At 49.2% G+C, this 24,991-nt stretch overlaps 1 protein-coding gene, 1 long non-coding RNA gene and 1 pseudogene across 3 annotated transcripts in view; 1 reads left to right on the top strand and 2 right to left on the bottom strand.

Moving 5' to 3' along the window:
* Positions 1 to 22,809, top strand: part of LOC149122212 (uncharacterized) — a 65,420-nt gene extending 42,611 nt beyond the window's left edge. For both annotated transcript variants that reach the window (XR_016220310.1, XR_016220308.1), the window contains 2 exons: positions 21,985 to 22,096; positions 22,572 to 22,809. This is a non-coding gene — a long non-coding RNA (uncharacterized LOC149122212). The remainder of the gene's footprint in view (positions 1 to 21,984; positions 22,097 to 22,571) is intronic.
* On the bottom strand, positions 1,574 to 18,589 carry LOC100358832 (uncharacterized). Its single transcript, XM_089312860.1, has 12 exons — positions 18,554 to 18,589; positions 17,572 to 17,847; positions 16,999 to 17,221; positions 16,291 to 16,908; positions 15,964 to 16,071; positions 13,623 to 13,672; positions 11,043 to 11,199; positions 9,844 to 9,945; positions 9,035 to 9,306; positions 8,580 to 8,647; positions 6,557 to 6,750; positions 1,574 to 3,626 (listed from the first exon to the last, which is right to left on the bottom strand). Exons 1-12 carry the CDS (start codon positions 18,587 to 18,589, stop codon positions 1,840 to 1,842), a joined length of 3,891 nt encoding a protein of 1,296 aa, XP_089168986.1. The 3' UTR covers positions 1,574 to 1,839.
* LOC100357536 (peptidyl-prolyl cis-trans isomerase-like 1 pseudogene) lies at positions 19,015 to 19,584 on the bottom strand (annotated as a pseudogene).
* Positions 22,810 to 24,991: the final 2,182 nt, after the last annotated feature.

The raw sequence follows: 24,991 nt of genomic DNA, 5'->3' as shown, positions 1-24,991 counted from the left end.
TCCGTATAGGATGCTGGCACTGTAGGAGGTGGCTTTACCCACTACACCACAGCCCTGGCCCCAGAACTGGTTTTAAACAGTATGGAGAAAGGCAAAGTGAGAGAGGCAAGGGAGTTAAGGGCTGTTCTAAAAAACACTGGAAACTTTTACAGTGTGAAACAACCACCATCCACATACCCTTGATTTTCCAAGTTGGCTATTTGGTGCTTCTGGTCTGGGCCAGGAGATCTCCAATGGGGCTGGTCACAGACAGCTGTGCCATAGCTTCGTCATGGGCAGCTTCACTGGTGGTCTGCTTGTGGATGTCAGTCGGGACAAGAGCCCATGATGGGGCCACAGGACTCTCATTATCTGGCACACGACCCTGTGCTTACCCTCCTGCCCTGCAGATAGCCGGGAGCAGCAGGTGGATCCGGCACAGATGCTTGCCTGGGCTGCAAGGCCCCGGTGCAGGCAGAGGAGGAGTCTGGAGTCCCTGTTTACTGTGAGCTCTCAGTCATGCTGAAGGGTCCTGGACACCTCCTCCTGCAGGTCCCTCAGGCCCTACCCCAAATGGACTCCTGGCTTCCCTGCTTGACAAAGTCCACTGATTCGGGACACTTGCTGGCCCCTCCAGACTCTCTCGCCTCTCCTGGCCCCCAGCCCTAGCACCTTCCCTGGGGATCTTTTGAGTCCTTATCCTTTTTCCATTAAAACCACATGCTAGAGGTAGCAGGTGCCAGGAGTGTTCTGGAGCCACCCCTGCTGAAACCCCCCCCGCCCCCGGTAACACAGTCCAGGTTCTCTGCTGGTGGCCAAGGCAATGCCACCGCCCCCCACCACACCCCACTTCCAGTGGTGTTGCCTGGGATGGGCCCCGGAACTGGCTGCTGCTCCTCCCTGGTTTTCCACGCCTCTCATGAGAGCAACCATTGTCCCCACACTAATGCACTGCCCACATGCATGGATTCATGAGTTGGGGACGGGGCTACCCACAAGCTGGTGGGCCTCTCCTCGCTGACACTCCCCAGCCCCCATCAGCACAGCTCGGGGCTAAAAGACCCTGTCCCAGGACCCTTGGCCCCTCCTCCACAGGACCCAGAGGAAGGGGGTAATTGGTGCCTCCAAGAGGACACACAAATACTTGTGCACACATGCAGGGACACATGCACCCACACAGACATGCAAGGTACAAACATGCAGATGCACCACACCTGCACTCCCCCCAACACACACACACAAACATGTCTCTGGCTTTTGCCTCTGAGGGCGCAGAGGCTGGAGACAGCAGGAAAGGAGCCAGGAGAAGCCGAGGTAGGAGGATCTCAGAGTGGAGGCCAGGCGGAAGCAGCCACACTCCAGGAGACAGACAACCCCTTCCTGGCCCTGACTGTGTATCAGTTCCTGGGTTTCTTTCCCAGAGCCCTGAGCTGATCCTCCAGTAATTTAGCCAGAGTGACTGCAGGCTCACAGCTTTTCAGGGCTAAATTCCTGTAGAGACCTGAGCTGGAACTCTTGTCCTTAGTAAGAGCAGAATAGGCATGTGCTTGGGCTTCAGATTTGCATGGAGACAAAATTTTATTAGAAGAGACCAAGAAATAAATAAAACAAAACGGGATTGGTGTGGGAAACAAACACAAGTCAACATCCCATGAACACTCAGGCAACTCTCCTGTTTTTCTAACTCATCTCTTATAAAAGTGGAGGGATGTTGAATCAGTTATTTCTTATCTCTGCACTATTGAGGAAGGTCAGGAGTCAGCAGACTTTGGAAGACCTCTCTGAGCTGCAGTGTGGAGGTGTGTGGTGGCCACACTTGTCCCCCGGTGGTTGCTGAAATGTGATTTTTTTCCCCCTGATTTACCCATCCACCCTACAAGCATAGGGCTTCTCCCCTGTGTGTGTCCTCTGGTGACTGATGAGGTCTGACTTCACTGTGAAGCCTCGCCCACACTCCCTGCAAGCATAGGGCTTCTCCCCTGTGTGTGCCCTCAGATGATTGATGAGGTGTGACTTCACTGTGAAGCCTCGCCCACACTCCCTGCAAGCATAGGGCTTCTCCCCTGTGTGTGTCCTCTGGTGCCTGATGAGGTTTGACTTCTGTGTGAAGCCTCGCCCACACTCCCTGCAAGCATAGGGCTTCTCCCCTGTGTGTGTCCTCTGGTGACTGATGAGGTCTGACTTCACTGTGAAGCCTCGCCCACACTCCCTGCAAGCATAGGGCTTCTCCCCTGTGTGTGTCCTCTGGTGCCTGATGAGGGCTGACTTCTGTGTGAAGCCTCGCCCACACTCCCTGCAAGCATAGGGCTTCTCCCCTGTGTGTGTCCTCTGGTGCCTGATGAGGTCTGACTTCACTGTGAAGCCTCGCCCACACTCCCTGCAAGCATAGGGCTTCTCCCCTGTGTGTGTCCTCTGGTGAGTAATGAGGTCTGACTTCACTGTGAAGCCTCGCCCACACTCCCTGCAAGCATAGGGCTTCTCCCCTGTGTGTGTCCTCTGGTGACTGATGAGGTGTGACTTCACTGTGAAGCCTCGCCCACACTCCCTGCAAGCATAGGGCTTCTCCCCTGTGTGTGTCCTCTGGTGAGTAGTGAGGGCTGACTTCACTGTGAAGCCTCGCCCACACTCCCTGCAAGCATAGGGCTTCTCCCCTGTGTGTGTCCTCTGGTGCCTGATGAGGTGTGACTTCTGTGTGAAGCCTCGCCCACACTCCCCGCAAGCATAGGGCTTCTCCCCTGTGTGTGTCCTCTGGTGACTGATGAGGTTTGACTTCACTGTGAAGCCTTGCCCACACTCCCTGCAAGCATAGGGCTTCTCCCCTGTGTGTGTCCTCTGGTGCCTGATGAGGTCTGACTTCACTGTGAAGCCTCGCCCACACTCCCTGCAAGCATAGGGCTTCTCCCCTGTGTGTGTCCTCTGGTGACTGATGAGGTGTGACTTCACTGTGAAGCCTCGCCCACACTCCCTGCAAGCATAGGGCTTCTCCCCTGTGTGTGTCCTCTGGTGAGTAGTGAGGGCTGACTTCACTGTGAAGCCTCGCCCACACTCCCTGCAAGCATAGGGCTTCTCCCCTGTGTGTGTCCTCTGGTGACTGATGAGGTTTGACTTCACTGTGAAGCCTCGCTCACACTCCCTGCAAGCATAGGGCTTCTCCCCTGTGTGTGCTCTCTGGCCATTAATGAGGTGTGACTTGTCACTGAGGCCTTGCCTACAATCTCTATACTTGACTCCTGCAATTCTTGACAGCCCTGCCCCCACAGATGATTTGCCTGTGTCCTCTGGATTCAGTTCTTGGCCTATTCTAGGCTCTTCCTCTATCATTCTCTCACCCTCCCTTGAGGTCTCCACTTGTCCTTTGGGAAGGCTGGAAAAAGCCCTTGAGATCGCCTTCTGCCTTGTCCTTTTGGACGAGAATCTGGACTTTTCTTTGACATCTTGACCTTCGTTTTTGTCATTCCAGCTCTGTGGATCAGACAGCTTCTGATGCTCTTTCCCTGGACAGGGATTCGCTGGTTGCAGGTGATTTCTTGCAGGTGCTCCTGGGAAGATCTGAGAGGAGTGACTGCACTCCATGTGTTGACTGAGGAACTTGTGACTGGAGAAGGCCAGAGAGCACGAGGGACAGGGATGGATTTCTGGCTTTGGCTCTGCCGAAAGAGGAGGTTTTTGGTTAGGGCAGAAACAGACAAGCAGGCTGGCCATCTGCATTGCCATGAGTGAGGCCAGCTCCACTATTTGTTCTGTACATGTTAGCAACCCAAGCATTCCTGTATGGTGTATTTTTTTTTTCATTCTATTTTTCTCTACATCTTCAGATATCCAGAAAGCCCACATCAGAGGCCTTTTCTACGTATCGGCCAGACTAAGGGCTTTTTTATTTTTAAGATTTATGTATTTATTTGAAAGTCAGAGTTACACAGAGAGAGGAGAGGCAGAGAGAGAGAGAGAAAAGTCTTCCATCTGCTGGTTCACTCTCCAATTGGCCACAACGGCCGGAGCTGATCCGAAGCCAGGAGCTTCCTCTGGGTCTCCCACATGGGTGCAGGGGCCCAAGGACTTGGGCCATCTTCTACTGCTTTCCTAGGCCATAGCAGAGAGCTGGGTCGGAAGTGGTACAGCCGGGTCTCGAACTGGCACCCATATGGGATGCCGGCACTGCAGGCAGCAGCTTTACCTACTATTCCACAGTGCCAGCCCTAAGACTAAGGGTTTTCAAGTAGCATCCTGCAACTTCACTGTGTCATAGCTGGGGTTCCAGAGACCTCTACCCACATCCCAGATGCTTTCTTCATTGGACCCTCCCTGATCATCTGCTGTACCTTCCTCCGCTCACATGGGGAGGTCACTTTTCCTGACATGTCTATGGCTATTTTATTCTGTTGAGAAACAACTACACTGGTCACTTAGGGTGGATTTTCTCTCATGACATTCCCGTTGAAGAGAAAGGGATCTATTAAGTTGGGAGTCACTCACCCTTGAGACACACAAATGTGGAAGTCACATAGTGTTTAAGAGAGCACCTGAGAGTAGATCCGTGTTTTAGTCTCTCCATTCAGAAAGAGGGCTCACGTGCCTGATCTCACTGGGAGGTGGAACTCAGGCTGGGCAAGAGAGCATCCAGGTTCCAGGGACTGAAGGACTCTGGGTTTTGCTGCCTCAACTAGGCCATGAATTGTTTGTTAGTGCTTTGCAAATCACAAAGTGAAAACATGTCCTCAGGCCTCACGCCATTCATTCCTAACTTATTTTATTCAGCATTTGCCCATTTCCCATGCAGTATGAAGTCCTGATTGAAAAATACATCTTGTATCAGACTTCTCACCTCTCTGATCCCAGCTTCACTCAGGTACACGCTCTGAAGGGGTCACCCTCAACACTCTGTTTTCTGAAAGCTGACCACAGCATCATCTCAACACAGAACGCAAACCTCCACAGCTGTCTTCATCTCACTCAAAAAAAATCTAGGGGCTGGTGCTGTGGCACAGTGGGTTAAGCCATGGCCTGCAGTGCTGGCATCCCATATGGGTGCCCGTTGGAGTCCCTGCTGCTTCACTTCTGATCCAGCTCCCTGCTGGATCCAGTTCCCTGATCCTCCCATCTTTCCACTGGGAAAGCAGTGGAAGATGGTCCGAGTCTCTGGGCCCCTGCCACCCATGTGGGAAACCAAGAAGCTCCTGGTTTTGACCTGACCCAGCCCCAGTTATTGTGGCTTTTTGAGAAGTGAACCAACAGTTAGAAGCTCTCTGTCTCTCCATCTCTGTAACTCTGCCTATCAAATAAATAAACAAATCTTTTTTAAAAAATTCAAGAACATCTAGGGGAAGCTCCTGGCTCCTGGCTTCAGATTGGTGCAGCTCCAAACATTGTGGCCATCTGGGGAGTGAACCAGCAGATAGAAGACCGACCTCTCTCTCTCTCTCTCTCTCTCTCTCTCTCTCTCTCTCTCTCTCTCCCTCCCTCCCTCCCTCCCTCCCTCTCCCTCCCTCTCCCCCTCTCCCTCTCCCTCTCCCTCTCCCTCTCCCTCTCCCTCTCTTCTTTCTGTGTAACTCTGACTTCCAAATAAATAAATCAATCTAAAAAAAAAAAACAGCTAAAAGAGCAGAAGAACCTTCCTTGATGAGAGAGCTGGCAGGTGCCAAAGAAGTCCTTTTTGCCTTGGACACTTTCAACGCAGTGTGCTGTGGGACATTTTATGCATAAAGTACTTAAAATATAAAAACAGAAAAAAATTTGAAATATAACAGTTGTTTCTAAGAGTCAGACATATAAAATGAAATTTTTATATTTATTTATTTGAAAGGCAGAGTTACAAAGAGGCAGAAGCAAAGAGAGATCTTCCATCCACTGGTTCATTCCCCAAATGGCCACAATGGCCAGAGCTGCGCTGATCTGAAGCCAGGAGCCAGGAGCTTCTGAATCCAGGTCTCCATGTGGATGCCGGGGCCCAAGCACTTGGGCCAGCCATCTTCTACTGCTTTCCCAGGCCATAGCAGGGAGCTGGATCTGAAGTGAAACAGCTAGGTCTTGATCCAGCGCCCATAAATGGATGCTGACACTGCAGGCTGTGGCTTTACCCACTACACCACAGTGCCAGCCCCATAAAATGAATCTTTAAATCTGTAAGAGCTAGTGTTGTGGCACAATGGGTTAAGTTGCTGCCTGCAATACTGATATGCTTGCTGGTTTGAGTCCTGGCTGCTCCACTTCGTCCAGCTCCCTGGCAACGGACCTGGGACAGCAACGGAAGACGGCCCATGTGCTCGGGGCTCTGCACCGCTGTGCGACTCCAATGGATTCCAGGCTCCTGGCTTCAGCCTGGTCCAGCCCCAGCTGGTGCAGCCATTTGGGGAGTGAACCAGTGAATGGAAGATCTCTGTCTCTCCATCTCCTTCTCTCTGTAACTTTACCTTTCAAATGAATAAATAAATATTCAAAAAAGAATCCTTAATTTAAAAAACACCTGATGTGAAATTTGACTGACTTTATATTACATTTGATCTATTTAGAGTTGAACCACAAAAATTCCCATGAAGAATGCTTCTTTTCTTTCATTTTAAAGAACAATAGTGCTACCTACCTCTCCCTGCTGTGAGCTCTTCCTTCCACTTGCTGCCCCACTTGATCCCCAGCTCCTGGCCATATTCGTCCCCATACCAGACCAGCAGCTCACAGCCAGGCTTGATGACCTGGCAGGTGCGGTAGAATATCTGCTTGTGGTACTGAAAGGCCACCAGGTTCTGCTCCTCGTCGTTCCGGGCACAGTTCACATACCTGAGGTGGAGACAGATGCTGAGTTCCCATTCCATGTCAGATTTGAGTCTAACTCATCACATGATGGCCAGGCCTCCACCCTCCCCCTTGGTTCCCCCCACCCCTGCCCCAGGGAGAACCTTCTGTTTCTGCCCAGGTTTCTCTCACAAGGTCAGTGAGTTCCCTGTTCCAAGTCTTGTTTGTATCCAGGGAGAGCCTTCTGTTTTTACCCAGGTTTCTCTCACGAGGTCAGTGAGTTCCCTGTTCCAAGTCCTATTTGTACCTAGGGAGAACCTTCTGTTTCTGCCCAGGTTTCTCTCACAAGGTCAGTGAGTTCCCAGTTCCAAGTCCTATTTGTAGTGCTCATCCTGCCAAGCACGCTTTTCTCTCTTTCCTAATTAACCATTTAAAAACCCAGTCCAGACTTCCACCTTGACTGGCCACAAAGTACAGTGATGCCTAGCTTCTCCAAACTCCAAACTAATTTGTTTGGTGCCACAGAACTTGCCGTGTGAGCCTGCTTTTTGCCTCCAGAGAGTCACTGGCTGAAGTCTGCCTTCCTTTAATCTCCTCACAGTACCCAGATGCCATTCCCCTACCTTCCCAGGTTCCCACAGAAACGGCCAATGTCCTCGTTATTCAATTTCCCTATCCCATGATGAAGGGGGAACCCCTTACAGAGCAGAGCAGGGCTGGGGCACTCGGCAGAGACCCATGGCCCTGCCACAGCTCACTTCTCCGCTGGATTCAGAACCCCATCCTTTAAAAAAATATTTATTTTTATTTATTTGAAAGGCAGAATGATGGGGGGCGGTGGAAAAGAAAGGGAATGATAGTGAATCCGCTGGCTTACTCCTCAAATGGCTGCAACAGCCAGGGTAGGTGCAGGGGTCCAAAATCTTGGGCCATCCTCCGCTGCTTTCCTGGGTACATTAGCAGGGAGCTGGATGGGAAGTGGAGTAGATGGGATTCAAACCAGCATTCATGTGGGATGCTGGCATCACAGGCAGTGGCTCAACCTGCTGCACCATAACACCAGTCTCCAGAATCCAGTTTTGATTTCACTGTGGCTGGGAAGACTTCCTATGGTTTTTTTTTTTTTTTTTTTTTTGTTGTTGTTGTTGTTGTTTTTTTACAGGCAGAGTGGACACTGAGAGAGAGAGACAGAGAGGTCTTCCTTTCGTTGGTTCACCCCGCAATGGCCGCCACAGCCAGCATGCTGCGCTGATCTGAAGCCAGGAGCCAGGCGCTTCCTCCTGGTCTCCCATGCGGGTGCAGGGCCCAAGCACTTGGGCCATCCTCCACTGCCTTCCTGGGCCACAGCAGAGAGTTGGATTGGAAGAGGAGCAACCGGGACAGAACCGGCACCCCAAGTGAGACTAGAACCCGGAGTGCCGGAGCCGCAGGCGGAGGATTAGCCTAGTGAGCCGTGGCGCCGGCCGACTTCCTGTGCTTTAAGTTGTTCAGGCACTGTGCACTTCTCCAAATAATGGGAAAATTATAGTTAAGGACACAGGTTTCATGGGCTGTCCAGGTATTGAAATCCATTTTCCACAAAGGAAGTGCTTAATAAATGTTGATTAGACAAAGGGTGAGTAGCCAGTAGATCTAGGCTCCTCAAAGCTTATCCTTGTGCCCCAGTTTTGTCTAGCATATAGATTTATGTTTTGATAAAAGATATAGTATTTATATTTTATATCTTTTTAAAAATGGCCATGATATTGAAGAGCAGTGTCTGGAGAAAACCGAGGAGCATGGGGTCACTGAGGGAGGCGTAAGGAGAAGGAAAGGAATCTCAGCTTGTGAGAGAGAAGCGTCCTCCCCAGAACGCGACTTGCTCTGGGCCTTACCTCATCCAGTTGGCCCAAGATCTATCCTTTCCATCCACATACTCATAGCAGTTTCTCCCCTTGGTGATCTGAATTTCAGAAAAATAAGTTAAACTCTCCCTGGAGTGGGAAGAATTCAGAATTACTTTACTCAGCTATCATCAGTGCTCTTTGGGCTTACATGGATTCAGAAACGAGTTGTGACCACATGTTGATCTCCTGCTCATCAGCAGACATCTGAGTTGATTTATAGTCAGAGCAGAGGACCACAGGGAGGACACCTGCTTTGTCTCTTACGGCCCTGCTCTGTCGTAACCTGCCATCTTTACACAGGAGTTCCGCATCTGTGCAAAGACTGCTGAGTGAGCTAATCATGTTGTCCCCATCTATGTCCTAATACGTGGGAGGAGACATCCCACCAAAGGCACAGAAGGGATGTGGGGAGCCAGAAGACAGGCGAGGGAAGCACTTCTCACCAGCCAGGAGTACCCGCTGTTGGCTGCCTCCTCCTCTTCTGTGATCTGGCCCTCGTAGGGACCAAAGTGCAGACCCAGTGGCAGATCTGATGCCTCGTTCCATACTCCAAGCCCAGCCTCAGGGATGCCTGATGGTCCAATTCTTAGCCCAGGGGGCAGGCTGAGGACTGAGCGATTGGGATGCCCCTTGTCCACTGCACTGTCCTTTACAAATATGGGTGGTCCGTGAACAGCACAGCTGTCTAGGAAGAAGTTCTGACACTTCTCACAATCTGGAGAGGAGAGCAGCAAGGATTAGTAAAAGTATACTGCTTGTTGCTGGGTATAGAGAGCTTCAGGAACAGCCCAGCACTCACATCATTTAGCCTCAATCTTTTATTTATTTATATATTTGACAGGTAGAGTGACAGACAGTGAGAGAGAGAGAGAGACAGAAAGGTCTTCCTTCTGTTGGTTCACCCCCGTAATGGCCGCTATGGCGGGCAGTACGCCAGGAGCCAGGCGCCTCCTCCTGGTCTCCCACATGGGTGCAAGGGGCCCAAGCACTTGGGCCATCTTTCACTGCCTTCCCAGGCCACAGCAGAGAGCTGGACTGGAAGAGGAACAACCAGGACTAGAACTCAGCGCCCATATGGGATGCCAGCGCCGCAGGCGAAGGATTAACCAACTGAGTCACGGCGCCGGCCCCCAGCCTCAATCTTGCACTCCAAGTTATAAGAGGAAGGGGACGAAGTGGGGCCAAATGATGAGATGAATTTTGAGTCAGGACATAGGAGCCTTGAGTGTGAGTGGGCCAGAGGGTCACTTACAGAGGTAATCGTCATCCTGAGGCTCACTGCACTCTTTGTATGCCTGACTCTTTCTTTTTCGAAAGCTGTACATCTTCACTTCAATATTCTTCCTTCTAAGTCCTGAGTTGGAGAGAGTAGGTGAGTGAAGTTAGGAGTACAGAATGTTTATTCCTGCTTTATCTGAAAATGTGAAACCTCCTATCATCAAATTATCACCTATGCTTTTACATATCTTCCCTCTACCTCATCTCCTGCTCTTAAATATTGGCTCAGAGAGACCAAGGCTCCACACTTACCAAATGACAATGTCTAACTGAATTTAAGTTTCTAACTGTTCCCATCAGCAGATTTAATCTCTCAACATTTATACTTATAAAAACACTTTGTTCATTCATAAAACATTTTTGAGGATATAGTACATATTAAGTATTGAGCAGAGGCCTAGACATATCTCACTAAGAAAATGTGGTTTGTACCATCAAAGATCAATTTATTGGCCACCTTGCATGTATCAATTATTTTATTTTTTTAATGCTTTCAAATAATATGAAGTGTCTTCAAAGAGTTCACAGAAAAACCGCATGGATTTAAAAAATGGTTTTTCACTAAAATAAACTTAGGTTTTAATTCCTTTTCCATGAACTTTTAAAAAATTGTTAATTTAAGAGGCAAAGAGAGACAGAGAGAGGAAGTGAAAGGGCAAGCTGCCATCCACTGGTTCACTCCCTAAATAGCTGCAGTAGCAGCCAAAGCTGGGAGCAGGGAACTCAGTCCAGATCTCTCACATGGATGGCAAGAACCCACTCACTTGAGTCATCACTGTGTCCCAGGGTTATATCAGCATGAAGCTGGTGTCAGCAGCAGAGCCAGACATGGGCGTCTTCACTACTAGGCCAACTGATTTCCTGTCTGGGAAATTGTTGTATATCAGCTATGTATCCTTATCCTCATTTTGCATGTTAGCACTCAGGAGCTCAGAGAATTTATGATTTCCCAAAGGCTCCAATACTTTTGTGTGGACTATAACCCAAGTACGTGAATTCAGAATTAATGTGTTCACCTGCTATTCAATATTACAATCAATTTTTGGTCTCCTAGCTTAATCCAGCATAAGTCCAGACCCATTCAAAGTATGCCCCACATATCTCAGTCATCCTCATCAGCCTTCATCCAGAGGGCCTGGAGGGACTGAAGTCGCCAAAGTACTTTCTCTTTACCCAATTTTCGTGTGGAGTGCTGTCCAGATGTCCTCGTTTCTTTAGGAGGGAACGATGGTTTCTGGTCCTCCTCTGAGCCAGTTGTCTTCAGCAAATTTGCTGTTCCTGACAATTCCTTCAAACTAGATTCATTATTTACAGGCAACCTGGGCATCCCCTTTAATGTAAGAGTCACATTAAAAAGATAATTTTCATTTCTTTAGTTCCTTAGGGCTTGCAGTGTGTTTTCACACACATGACTTTATTTAGTGCTTCATCGTCTCTGGAAATATCTAATGTGTGAATACTTGAGGGAAAAGCAACATCTAAGTGGGTGTTTTTAAATATCTATTTATGTGAAAGTCAGAGTTGCACTCAGAGAGAAGGAGAGGCAGAGAGAGAGAAAGAGAGGTCTTCCATCCACTGATCCACTCCCCAGTTGGCCACAACGGCCAGAGCTGTGCCAATCCGAAGCCAGGAGCTCCCTCCAGGTCTCCCACGTGGGTGCAGGGGCCCAAGGACTTGGGTCATCTTCTACTGCTTTCCTAGGCCATAGCAGAGAGCTGGATTGGAAGTGGAGCAGCCAGGACTCGAACTGACGCCCATATGGGATGCCAGCACTGCAGGTGGCAGCTTTACCTGCTACACCACAGCGCCAGCCCCCAATTCTTAGAGCCATGAAGAATCTCACTGAATCCAGGGCTAGAATCTATGCCTTAAGGCTCTTTCTCTCCAACTGGTTTTCAGTTTCTTTTGTACAGATGCAAGTGAGGGAGAGCGAATACTTGGGAAGATGAGCTAGAGAACAGACAAAGTCTGTGAAAGAAGGCAGAAGGGCTTATAGAGAAAAGGAAGCTATCTTCCATAAACCAGTCGACATCTGGTGGAAGGGGAAACGTAGAACAGAGAGGGCATAAAATAGACCTGGAACATAAATGTGCATCAGTGAGGCTGGGAGGACGTGGAAGCAGTGAGACTGGTGGAAATGGAGCATGGTGCTCAATCTGCAAATTGCAATATCCTGAGAATAATATTTGACTTTGCAATTCATGGGTGTCTGTGTCAATTCTGTTGAATCAGGGTGTACCATTAGTTAATTCTCTTCAGCTTGTTTTCTTGATCTGTAAACTGATATGCATGTGATATGGTAATGTTCATTATGAGCTATTGAATATGGCACGAATGTGAGATTAATAATTTTTCCTACAGTCCTATTATTAATTTACCTCTTCAATAATCTTTAAAGTTGAAATCTGACTCAAAGATTTTATCTTCAGCATTCCTTGGACCTATTACTACTTGTTTAATTAGTAAAATTTTGAATCAGTATCCCAGAAAACAGTGAGAGGTTCTTCATGGTTCTGAGAAGAATTGGGGGCTGGTGCCGTGGTGTAGCGGGTAAAGCTGCTACCTGCAGTGCCGGCATCCCATATGGCGCCAGTTCGAGACCTGGCTGCTCCACTTCCAATCCAGCTCTCTGCTATGGCCTAGGAAAGCAGTAGAAGATGGCCCAAGTCCCTGGGCCCCTGCACCCACGTGGGAGACCTGGAGGGAGCTCCTGGCTTCTGGCTTCGGATTGGCACAGCTCTGGCCGTTGCGACCAACTGAGGAGTGAACCAGTGGATGGAAGACCTCTCTTTCTCTCTCTCTACCTCTCCTTCTCTCTGAGTGTAACTCTGACTTTCAAATAAATAAATAGTTAAAGAGAGAGAGAGAAGAATTGGAATGAACTTGGCTCTCAACTCATAATGCAGAGGCAACAGGCCAAATAAATAATTCCAAACAAAAAAAATAAGTTGCCTAAATAGAGCTCAGAGGAAGAAGCTGTCATTTCCTCCTTCAGGAATGAGGATTTGAAATTAGTTGCAGAAGATACATTTCTACTGAACATATGAACCTGTCTGAAACTTGAAGTCATTATCTTACTTCCTGCTTCTCAATCAGGAAACCCAAAACTCATCAGGGCTTGGAACTGCTTCCTCTTATCAGAACGGGTCCCTTATGAGGTGGGGACCCCTTCTCATTCTTCATTTGGACCACTCACAGTACAAATTGCCCGTATCTTTATAAGCTTCCTTTATTCAGACTGCTTAATGCATCTCTCACTTTACTACAGCAGAGAAAAACAGACTGAGATAATCAGAAGAATGATGTAAACATGTGTGATTTAAAAAGCACAAACTTTGCAAAGCTATGCAAGTGCTAATGAGCTTGGAAGCGCTCTAGATGAGGAGTTTTGGGTTGGATTATACAACCACTCACTGTAATCTCAAGCACATAACTCAACATTTCTGTGCCTCAGATTCCTCATCTATAAAACTAGTATATTTTAGTACCTGCCTCACAGGGTTGTTGGAAGGTTTAAATGGGTTTATTCACGTAAAATGCTTAAAAATAAGGCCTGAAATACTATGAAAACAAAACAAGTGGTAGTGATTATTTTGCCATTCTTACTTCCTCTCCATGATGCTGTCAGACATTATGCTAAAGAGACCCGGAGAGGAAATGGCAGCTCCTAGTATACGCTGTGCCTTCTCCTCTTGCCCGTGATGGGCCCATGAGGAAAATTTTTCTAGTGAAAGGGATCTGGGAGATACTCACCTTCTGGTGTTTGCTGTGTTCCGTTCTGAAGGCCATCCAAGGAGGTTTGACTGGAAGGTGACAACAAATCAGTGTTGGTTGGTAAATGTTTCAAAACTTTGGAAATCCTCATTAGAGGAAGAATTCTGAGCCAGAGAGTAGAGTGATGATTCCAAATATGATCCCGATGTGACATAACAATGCTTTCTGTGGCCATTTGGGGAGTGCATCAGTCGTCAGACGATCTCGCCCTCTCCCTCCCTCCCTTTCTGTAATTCTTCCTTTCAAATAAAAAATAACAATAGACAAATCTTTAAAAAAGCTCAGTTGTGTTTCTGTACACTAACAATGAAAAATCCCAAAAGGAAATTAAGAAAGGAACCTCCTCTTCAACAGCATCAAAAAGAATAAAATACTTAAAAACAAACTTAACTGAACCTGGGTTGATACTGAGGGATGACTGTACAAAAATTAATTCAAAATGGATTGAGGACTTGAAAGAAATCTTGCCACATGCTACAACATGGATAAATCTTGACATTTTAGTAAATGAAGTAAGCCTGTCACAAAAAGACAAATACACACAAAGACAAATAGGTGATTTCACCTATATGAGGTATCTAAAGTCATGAAATTCATAGAAACAGAGTAGAATTGTGTTTTCAAGGGTCTTGGATGCAGACTTGAGCGTGAAAGGGGACTGAAGAGGCATAAGTCATCAGGACACTGTCTTTGCTGCAGGATACCATGCACTCAGCTCCTCAGCTGCAACACATTTTTTGAACTATGACACAGGAAACATCTGCTGTAACTTAAGCAGGAGTAAGCCTTCTGTTTTAGGGCCTTTATAGGAAAAATGATTAACAAAAGCATTGTTTGCCTCTCCCTGCATGGAGGCAACATCAGAACCTGAGACTGTAGTGTGCTCCCTTAATAAAAAACCCAGACTGTAACTGTTACTGTATCTCTCCTTGATTTTTAAATCTGATTGGTAACCATGACATAAATCTATTTTGTTTAAACCTTACTCAATGCACACACCAGCCCTGTAAGACATGTGTAAAATTTGTAACCAAACAGAAGTTTGTGTGCTTGAATCCTCACTTTGACTTTCTGATTCTCCAACACGATTGCTGATTTCAGTCCATAGGGGAAGGAGGAAATGGAGGTGGTTATTCAAGTACACTTTCAGTCATGTATGATGAAACAGTTTGAAAGCTCTGTTGCACAATAATGTACATATAATTAACAACACTGAACACTTAAAACTGTTAAAACCATTAGGGTACAGTTGTGTTATGTGAGTTCTCATCACATGAAAAAAAAAAAACAACAACAAATTGAGTAGTAAGGTGGAAACTTTGAGTCCAGATAAAGATGCACAGATGTGTGGTAAACCATGGAGGTATGTTACCCACTAAAATCTTTCTTTTCACTTTGAAGTCTTTGTGTGCAACCAAACAGTGGGCTTTCACACCTCTTACTCTACTCTCGACAGCCTAAGGAATCTGAAATCCATAGATGGGAAACCATAGACTTAATCCAAGTTGGCTTTCTCCAGTTCAGGAAGATCGACTTTATCTTCTAAACTGTCCTGCCCAAGCAGTAGAAGAGGAAATGAACTGCTCACTTCTATATCAATTACACATCTTTTTATTTCCAGGATGCCTACTGTGGTGACTTGTTGGAAAGATCAGGGAAATTAAACAGCTCTCTCAAATCTTTTCCAAGAATGAAAACAGGTTCATTCTTAGGTGACAGTATGAGGTGGTGTGATTAAGTATACATGGATAGATTATATATTATGTTACTTCTTCTAAAACATTTAATTCAGTAATCAAACTTATGAGATTAGTCTTAGGAAGCTTTTGGGAGGATGTGCAATTTAAGATTAATTGCCTCTTGATTAACAATGTTTAATAAAAATAAGTTTTAAAAGAAATGTGTTAAATTTTAAACATAGAGAAAATAGAGAGTGACACTGAAAAATCTATACATCCATCACCATTCAGCCAATTTTGGCTGCTTTAGATAGTTTTATCTTCATTTCAAAATCAAAAAACAAAATTCAAAATGATAAGCAAAAAACTAACCAACTACCGTGAAGCCACCTGCCAGTCCGTCCTTCTAGTAACAAAGCTGCCCTGAATTTGTTATTTCATGCACTTTCAGATTTCATACATGTACCACTTGTTGTCTCTACATAACACAGCTGCTGTTCTACGATGTTGCCTCTAACTGCAGTGGTGTTTTGCTGCACCCTGTGCTGAAGGTAACAGGTGTCCTTTGCTAACTTGGAGACATTGCTGGGCCTGATCCCTAGACTGGTTTCCGGTCGCCTCTGAGCCCTCCTGGCGCTCACCTTGCTGCCTAGGCGTCCATTCTTCGTCGGAGTCCTCCGTGTCATCCGCCCGGGCTCTGACTGCCAGCCTTCGGTGACACATGAAAGCCGGTCGCGGGGCTCTGAGACCTGGAAAGAAGCGACATCTTCACCCTGCGGGCAGAGCTGGGAGGAGGAACAAAGAGGGTGGCAGGACAAGCACCCCGAAGCCTGATGGACTGGGAGAGTCCAGGTCCAGATGCGAGCTCTGTACGGCCAGACTGCAAAACTCCGCGTCCAGATTCGTCCCCGCGCAGAGGGGAACGGTGGGCAGAGGCAGGCACCGAGGGGTTCACGCCGACCGGGTACCTATGGCTACTAGCGCGCAGTAGTTCCTCTTCACGTTCCGGTAGCGGATCTTCTCCCACTCGCCCATCTCTGCCCACTCTTCCTTGGAGAAGTAGATGGAAATATCCCGGAAGGCATCTTGGACCTGAAAGACGCCGGATCCCTTGGGCGACGCCCGAGTCGCGGCGGAGCGCGGAGCCAGCCTGTCTTCCCGCGCGGAGCGTCTGTCGGGCCCTCCCCGCGCCGGGCTGACCCCTGCGCGGCCCGGGCTCTCACCTCCGGCTTCCCCCGCGCCTGGCCTGCGTCTGCCCCCGGGCTCGGCTCCGCGGGAGCCGCGGCGCTCATGGTCGGGGCCCCGCACAACTCCCGTCTGCGTCCAGGGCTCCTGCGGGAGAGAAGGCGCTGAGCCAGGCCCGTCTCGGGGCGGCGGCGCCGGGGCGGGCGGACCAGCGGGCAGCCCCGGGGCTGGCGGGCGCTTCGCAGGCCGCGTCCCTCCTGCCCCCTGGCGCTTCGTGGTGCAGGGAAGACGCGGGGCGCCCGAGGTCGCGGGGTCGGGGACGCGGGGCTGGACGGGGTGGGTGGGTGGGGTGGGGGTGCGACCCTGTGGACCGTCCAGGCCCCGCCGGTCAGAGGGAGGGACTTCCCCACAGGCGGCGGAGGTTGGGGTCTCTCAGGCCGAGGTTTGGGGTCTCGGGCCGAGGAGTTTTGGGGTCCCTCATGAGGGGTCACTGGGGCCTCGGAAGCCGCAGGGTTGTTTCCAGGCTGAGCGGCTCTCGCGGTGGGGAAACCGGGTCTCTGTGGTGAGGGCTGAGGGGTCCCCCAGGCTGAGGGGTTTGGGACCGGCACTGGGGATTTGGGGCGCGCCCGCGGTCCCCGGCTGAGGGCCTTGGGGGTCCATCAGCTTAGGGGGTGGCAGGATTCGGGGTTTCTCAGGCGGAGGGGATGTGAGGCGCTGGGGATTTGGGGCCCGCCCACGGTCCCTGGCTGAGGGCCTTGGGGGTCCATCAGGTTAGGGGGTGGCAGGATTCGGGGTCCCCCATGCTGAGGGGTTTGGGACCAGCACAGGGGATTTGGGGCGCGCCCGCGGTCCCCGGCTGAGGGCCTTGGGGGTCCATCAGCTTAGGGGGTGGCAGGATTCGGGGTCCCCCATGCTGAGGGGTTTGGGACCAGCACAGGGGATTTGGGGCGCGCCCGCGGTCCCCGGCTGAGGGCCTTGGGGGTCCATCAGCTTAGGGGGTGGCAGGATTCGGGGTTTCTCAGGCGGAGGGGATGTGAGGCGCTGGGGATTTGGGGCGCGCCCACGGTCCCCGGCTGAGGGCCTTGGGGGCCCATCAGGTTAGGGGGTGGCAGGATCCGGGGTCTCTCAGGCGGTGGGGATGTGAGGCGCTGGGCTGGGGGTTTCAGGGTTTCCCGGCTCCCGTCGGTGCATCCCGCTCGCCTCACGCGCTGTTCGCCGCGGCCGCGCCCTCTGCGAGCCCCTCGTGTGGGGGAGGTCAGACCCGCGCGGGGCGCCCCGGGAGGCGCGGGCCGCCGATTGGTCGGGGAGCTACTGGGGCGGGACAAGGGGCGGAGCCATGCCTGTCCGTCACCGGTACCCCAGAGCTGGACTGAGGTTTCCCGCCCCTGAGCCGAGGGAGGAAATAATCATTTTATTCTTATAATTGTATCTATGAATTACTTGGAGTCTGTTTTCTTTTTATTAATATCACATTAATATGAGAGTTGTGTTGTAGGAATTATTCATTTTCTGTAACCCTGAGAATCTAAGATATTAACCAATACCTTTTTTTTTGTAAGATTTATTTTTATTTATTTGAAAGGCAGAGTTACTGAGAGACAAAGGGTGAGGTGGAGAGATCTTCCATCTGCTGGTTCGCTCCCCAAATGGCTACAACGGCTGGGGCTGAGCCATCTTCTGCTGGCTCTCCCAGGCACACTAGCAGGGAGCTGGATCGGAAGTAGAGCAGCTGGGACTTGAACGGGACCCCATATGGGATGCCAGTGTCACAGGCAATGGCTTTACCTGCTTTCACAACAATGCCAGCCCCAAAAAAGACTCTGAAGAAAACAAAACTTCATGTATAAAAATCTCATCTGATTTCTTTAAAGTCTTAGGTTAAAAAAAAAAAACTTAATGGAAGATTCTTTACCACAGAACTGCTTTTTTTTTCAATCTATCCTTGTATTCACTACAGATGTCTACTCCTTCCTAGGGAAAAAATGGTCAATGCTTCTGCTTCCTTTAAATAAGTTCACTTCTTGATTACACATTATCATTCCTCACTTGACACCTCCTTAAAAACTTGATTGTTGGATGCATTTTGCACTTGGCAAAAATTCAATGTGGCTTTGCGTGGGATGTCTAAGTGTCAGGAACAGCAGTGCTGATTTCTGGTTTTGAGAGGAAAACAGAAAGAGAGATGCATACATTCCCTACAAATACAGGGGACTGAAAGGGGGCATACACAGAGGCATGACTTGGTTTTGAATTCTGTGACTGTCAGCCACTAAACAACTGCAGTGTGGGCCAGAATATGAATCTCCCAGGAAGGAGTTTGGTCCAGCACTCAGAAGTGGGTCTGCTTCATTCTGTCCTAGGTGGGCTGGAGCAGACACACACGAGGAGAAGGATGGTCACACCCAGTGACCTGCATCCTGTCAGGGTGCACTTCTGCCCAGGCTTCCCTAACTCCATGATATGCCAGGCCAAAATGAGCTGTAGAGTTACATGTCATTCTAGGTCACGCGGAAGCTGGTTGGCCGAAGACCTGGGTGTGCCCACGAGGTCTACCCAGAAGGGTATGCCTTAATGATCTTCACATCGTCCACAGGGCGGTCTTGGGAGTTGGTTTCCACCATTCCCACTCGATTCACCATTCCTATACCCTGGCACACTCGGCCAAAAATGGTGTGCTTGCCGTCAAGCCACTGGGTCGGTGCGAGGGTCACAAAGAACTGGCTGCCATTGGTGTCTGGCCCTGCGTTGGCCATTGCGAGAATTCCAGCCCCAGTGAATTTCAAGTCTGGATGAAGTTCGTCTTCAAACTGTTTGCCACAGATGGATGCACCATCTCGACCTGTGCCCGTTGGGTCACCCCCTGGATCATGAAGTCTTTGATGATTCTGTGAAACTTGGTGCCATTGTAGTAACCTCGACGAGCCAACTCAGCAAAGTTCTTGCAGGTCTTTGGAGCATGCTTCCAGTACAGCTCCAGCACAATGATGCCCATGCTGGTCTCCAAGTAAACGTTGGGCGGCTGCCAGGAGTCTGGGGGAGTCGCCGCCATGGCGAGGCTGGCGGAATCCTTCTCTCTAACCAATACCTTTAAAAATAAAAAATAAATAATATTAAAAATGGGGAAAAAGAAATTACACTGCCAGAGGAGAAAAAAATGAATCGGAATAAAGCAAGCATTTATGATATAGTGTCAAAAGAGCAAATATGTATATTGAACTCTTGGAACTCCAGCTGGAGAAGAGGATGATAAAAAATTAAAGAAGCTCATTTTTTAAAAAAACACAAATCCTTCCAAATTTGGAGAAAGATATACATTTGAATATCTTTGTCTTGGTTAATAAAACACAAAATTTCAGCTAAACAGAATAAATAAATTCGAGATCCAAGTACAGTTAATTATAGTACATTTTATAATTTTTTAAAAATGGAAAGGTAGCACACAAAGTTGGAGACCCATTTCTGTCAAGTACCCAGAATATATAAACAACTTTTATAGGATGGAAACAAAAGTACAAACTTCACAATCATTTTTTGTCAGAATGTACAGATTTTCACCAAGCATGTGAAAAGCTGTCCAGTTAGGGGAGTGAAAATCAAAAACCCAGGGAGATACCACTTCACACCCAGTTGGAGACTGTGAAAGGGAAAATAATTATTGGAAAGGATGTGAAGACATTAGAGCCTTAATATGTTAAAACCTTCATACATACATAGCTAGCTGCTATGAAAAATAGTTTGGGATTTTCTCAAAAAGTTAAATACAGAAATACCTTATGGACCGGTGTCCCACGTCTAGAAACAATTGAAAGCAAGTACACTCATGCGTTGATGAATGAGAGTTTTATGTCCTGAGAAATCCACCATCGTGCAGCTTTGGCTGTGTAAATGCCATGCTGTGTACTACAAAAACTAAGATGATTACAGCGTGCCTCGGTGGTACGGTCTATGAGGTCACTGTTGTGTATCTGGGCTCTCACTGACTGAAACGTTGTGCAGTGCAGGCTGCACTCAAATGTGCTTGTGTATCCGTAGACCCACTGTTTGTCATAACCGAAATTGGAAATTCCCTGAATGTTCATCAGTGAGTGAACAGGTGCACAATTTGTGTATCCATATGAGGACACTTCAAAAAGCTCATGGAAAATGAATTTAAAAGATGCTTATTTTGCTGCCAAAAATGTATGAAATCTATGCACATTTTTTCATAGCGCACTTTCTATGAGCTTGTTGACATTCTCTCACACAGTGGGATATTATTCAGCCATAGAAGCAATAAAGTTAACATTCTACAGTAAACTAGTCAGAAGGAAGGAGACGACATGCATTTAGCCTGGATTCAGTGATTCTCTTCAAGTTGCCTGGGTTTAAGTCCCCACTTTGCCCCTGATTCCACCTTCCTGCTAATGCACACGTTGGGAGGCAGCCGGTTATGGCTCAAGTGGTTGGATCCCGCCACTCACCGGGGAAATCTAACTTGAGTTCCTGACTCCTGCATTTGGCATGGCCCGGCTCTGACTTCTGACCGGCTGCAGAACCACTCCAGAGCTAACTGCAGATCCGCTTCTCTCGATTCTTGCTGCAGTGGCCTCTGCCACAACAGCAGCATCCCATATGGGCACCGGTTCTAGTCCCAGCTGTTCTACTTCAAGAGAAGATGCAATGATGTTAACCCTCGCCAGACAGCTTACAGCTCAGTAAGTGTGGTGGAATGAGAAGGCCGTGCCAAGATGGCTGCAACAGAAACTGCCTGGCAACAGACTATGATTGGATGGTTTCAGAAACCACATGACAGCGGAGTCTGCCTGGCAACAGGCTGTGATTGGATGGCTTCAGAAACTACCTGGCAACAGGGTGTGATTGGTTAGGGCACAGACCGCTCCTTGACCAGATTGGCTGCCTTGGCTATATAAGCTGTTGTAGCAACTGAAATAAACGAGTCTGCAGGCTGCTTGCCTCAGGCCTGCTTTCACCTGACTCCTGGGTTCTGGTGGTGACTCTGCGCCTCTTGCCCCCACCACGCTCCTCCTCTCAGAAACGAATCCACTGCAACAAGTAAGAGTGTGGAAAGAAAACATCTTCAGTAACTCTGTTCCCATGTGTAATGTATCCATCTTGTGGCCGCCATGTTACATTAGAATTCCCAGTCCCTGTAAGGGAGACAAGGAGGCTAAAACCATATGCGAGGGAAAACCCTTCTTTGTTCAGAGCTCAGGATTTTGGTAAGAAATTCCACCTGGGCCTTATGTAGAAGACTACTTCCTGTTAGGAGACTCCTGCTACAAGGAGGCACACACGCAGATCAGCCCAACACCCAGCCCTGGGGGAGCGCACACAGAGGGCATCTGCGGTGAAAATCTGCACTCATCTCTGCCCCCAGCACGCAGGCAGGCAGCCAAATAGTTAAGTAGCAGAATTGTATCAGCTTCTGGGTGAGGGAGCCTGACTAACTTCATTTTCTAAATACTCTGTCTTTTCAGGGTTCTTCACCTCACAGGCTGTGGTCAGTTACTCCAGGAGAATCTGCGTGTGAAGAGCGTGGAACATTGGGTCTGAAGTCCACAACAGCATCATAAGCTACAGCAACAAATCGTGAGTGAGGGGCCTGTGCTGTGGCGCACTAGGTTAATCCTCCACCTGCAGCACTGGCATCCCATATGGGCTCCGGTTCTAGTCCCAGTTGCCCCGCTTCCAGTCCAGCTCTCTGCTGTGGCCCGGGAGGGCAGTGGAGGGTGGCCCAAGTGCTTGAGTCCCTGTACCCGCGTGGGAGACCAGGAAGAAGCAATTGGCTCCGGGCTTCAGATCGGCGCAGCTCCGGCCATTGTGGCCATTTGGGGAGTGAACCAATGCAAGGAAGACCTTTCTCTCTGTCTCTCTCTCTTTCTCACTGTCTTTAATTCTACCTGCCACAAACAGACAAACAAACAAAAACAAAGAAAACCAAACATGAGTGAGCATGCAGTGAAAGCCAACCCAGGGGCCGGTGCTGTGGTGAAGCTGCCACCTGCAGGACTGGCATCCCATTTGGGTGCCACTTCGAGTCCTGGCTGTTACACTTCCCATTCAGCTCTCTGCTATGCCCTTGGAAAGCAGTGGAAGATGGCCCAGGTCCTTGGGCTCCTGCACCCACATGGGAGACCAGGAAGAAGCTCCAGGCTCCTGGCTTTGGATTGGCCTGGCTCTGGTCATTGTGGCCATCTGGAAAGTGAACCAGTGGACGGAAGACTCTCTCTTTCTGTTTCTTTCTCTCGCCTCTCTGTAACTCTGTGTTTGAAATAAATAAATAAATCTTAAAAAAAAAAAAAGACTTGCGGGGCAAGCTCTGTGGCGCAGCGCGGGTGAATGCCCTGGCCTGAGGTGCCTACATCCCATATGGGTGCTGGTTCAAGACCCGGCTGCTCCACTTCTGATCTGGTTCCCTGCTGTGGCCTGGGAAAGCAGTGGAATATGATCCAAGTCCTTGGGCCCCTGCACCCACATGGGAGACCCGGAGGAAGCTCCTGGCTCCTGGCTTTGGATCGGCACAGCTCCGGCCATTGTGGCCAATTGGAGAGTGAACCAGTGGATGGAATTCTCTCTCTCTGCCTCTCATCTCTCTGTGTAACTCTGACTTTCAAATAAATAAATAAATAAATCTTTAAAAAAAGACTTGTATCCACAAATCACATTGTATCTGTTAAAAACTAACTAAAAATTTAAAAAAGAGAGAGAAAAGAAAGCCAACTCAGACTACCCACACACACAGAATACCACAGCCGTGGTGGTGCTGCTCCTGCGCTAGGGCTCATGTGGGTCCAAGTGTTGTTCTGTAATGGTCAGAACACTTCCCAACCAAGTCCAGCTTTTGTTACTGGCTGTAGAGACTTCCCAGGGTGGTCCAGTAGCAGAGCCCACCCAGCAAGCCGAGCTGGTGGTTACCATTGCAGAGGTGTGTGTGCAGTCCACCAGGGTGTTCACAGCTCCAAGCTAAGGACAACCGTTCCAGCTCCGTGTGGACGGGAAGGTATAGGTGTAATTTCCAGCCAGTGCCAAGACATCGCGTCCCAGTTTGCACTGCTGAGCCTGTAACATGGGCCCCACAGTCACTGCCAGCAACCTGTCTTCCACATGTGGCACACAATCTTTCCTAGACACACGGGACCACTCACTGGTGGTGCTACCTAATGGGAACAGCAAAAAGCAGCCCCACAGCAGTGTCTACACAGTGTCTACAGTGTGCTTGTGCCATCAGATGGTGGCAGAGGCCAGAAATGTCTACCTGCCACCTTGTAAAAATGATGTATTTATTTATTTTGAAAGAGTTACACAGAGAGCGAGTGAGAGAGGGAATTGTCCATCACTGATTCACTCCCCAGATGGTTACAATGGCCAGCACTGGAAGCCAGGAGCCTGGAGCTCCATCTGGGTTTCTCACATGGATGGCAGGGGCCCATACACTGAGGCCATCTGCTGCTGCTTTCCCAGGCAAGCTGGATCAGACGTGGAGCAGCCAGGTCGCGAGCCAGCGCCCACAGGGGATGCCTGCATTGCAGGTGATGGTTTTACCCACTATGCCACAGTGCCGCCCCCACATCACTGTTCTGGTGACCATTGCCACTCGACAGGGATACTCCTGGGAATGAACAGCACAGCTTTTACAAGTGTCTAGATCCTTCCGGCAGATTCTAGGACTTCACTGTAGCCCACATCGGCCTTTGTTCTGTGTGTAGCAGTTGCCAACGTAACCATTGGACAGCATGATTTTCTGGAGCCTTTTCCAACCAATGCACTTTGTCTAGGGGGCCAGCCCCATCATTCCCTGGCTGGGCCAGTGGCAAGTGGCTCATCACATGGTACACAGTGAGTTTTTCCCTGGTGTCCCGTCTCCCACAGGTCAAACGTATTGAGGGCCTGGGCAGCCCGTACGTCCTGCTAAGCTGCTGTGAAGGCTGCTCCTTGCCCCATTTCTACCTGACACTAATGGTACAAAGGCCAGAATTTGTGCCAGTAGCAGGATAAACACTCTCCCGTGTCCCAGCCAGCCTACAAACTTCTGAGGCTGTTTCGTGGTCACTGGGGTCAGGAAGGCGTGAATTCTGTCTGTGACTGCCCCAGGAACGACCTTCATCTTACCCACCAGTCCCTGTCCCTGCATCTTGGACCCCTAGACTGCTCAGCCCACATGACTGAAGTGGCTTAGAAGAATGGGTATGGCTGCTTCCAAATCTGTGAGAGTCCTAAGTTAGTATCGCCGAGGCAGTGGGACATTTTAAAGGGCCAATGTCCTTAGAGCTTTGCTGAAACTACATGAAAAATTGAACTGGGGGTCCCCTGATCCCCAGTGATGGGGCAGACAGTGTGGTGCCAGGGTGACGGGTGGAGGAGGTGTGGTGTGGGCCCTGCTGAGCCGGGATACCTGGCTGTGCCACTCTGCATGAGCGCAGGTCTCCAGTCCGTATGTAGGCTTAGAGCAAAATCCTGTCCACCCCTACATCCTCATCAAAGAAT

The sequence above is a fragment of the Oryctolagus cuniculus genome, chromosome 14 (genome assembly GCF_051225735.1).
Source record: "Oryctolagus cuniculus isolate XC-2025 breed Fujian yellow rabbit chromosome 14, ASM5122573v1, whole genome shotgun sequence".
Taxonomy (NCBI): Eukaryota; Metazoa; Chordata; class Mammalia; order Lagomorpha; family Leporidae; genus Oryctolagus; species Oryctolagus cuniculus.
This window is presented reverse-complemented; position numbering and strand designations above follow the sequence as displayed.

Bases quoted from the DNA above. Each gene is read 5' to 3' on its own strand.
- LOC100358832 (XM_089312860.1), bottom strand. From the start codon at position 18,589: ATGCATCCAACAATCAAGTTTTTAAGGAGGTGTCAA. The intron at 16,072-16,290 runs GTACCCGGTCGG...GCTTCTTTCCAG, and splicing joins CTGCGCGCTAGTAGCCATAG to GTCTCAGAGCCCCGCGACCG. The intron at 8,648-9,034 runs GTGAGAAGTGCT...TCTGAAATTCAG, and splicing joins ACAGCGGGTACTCCTGGCTG to ATCACCAAGGGGAGAAACTG.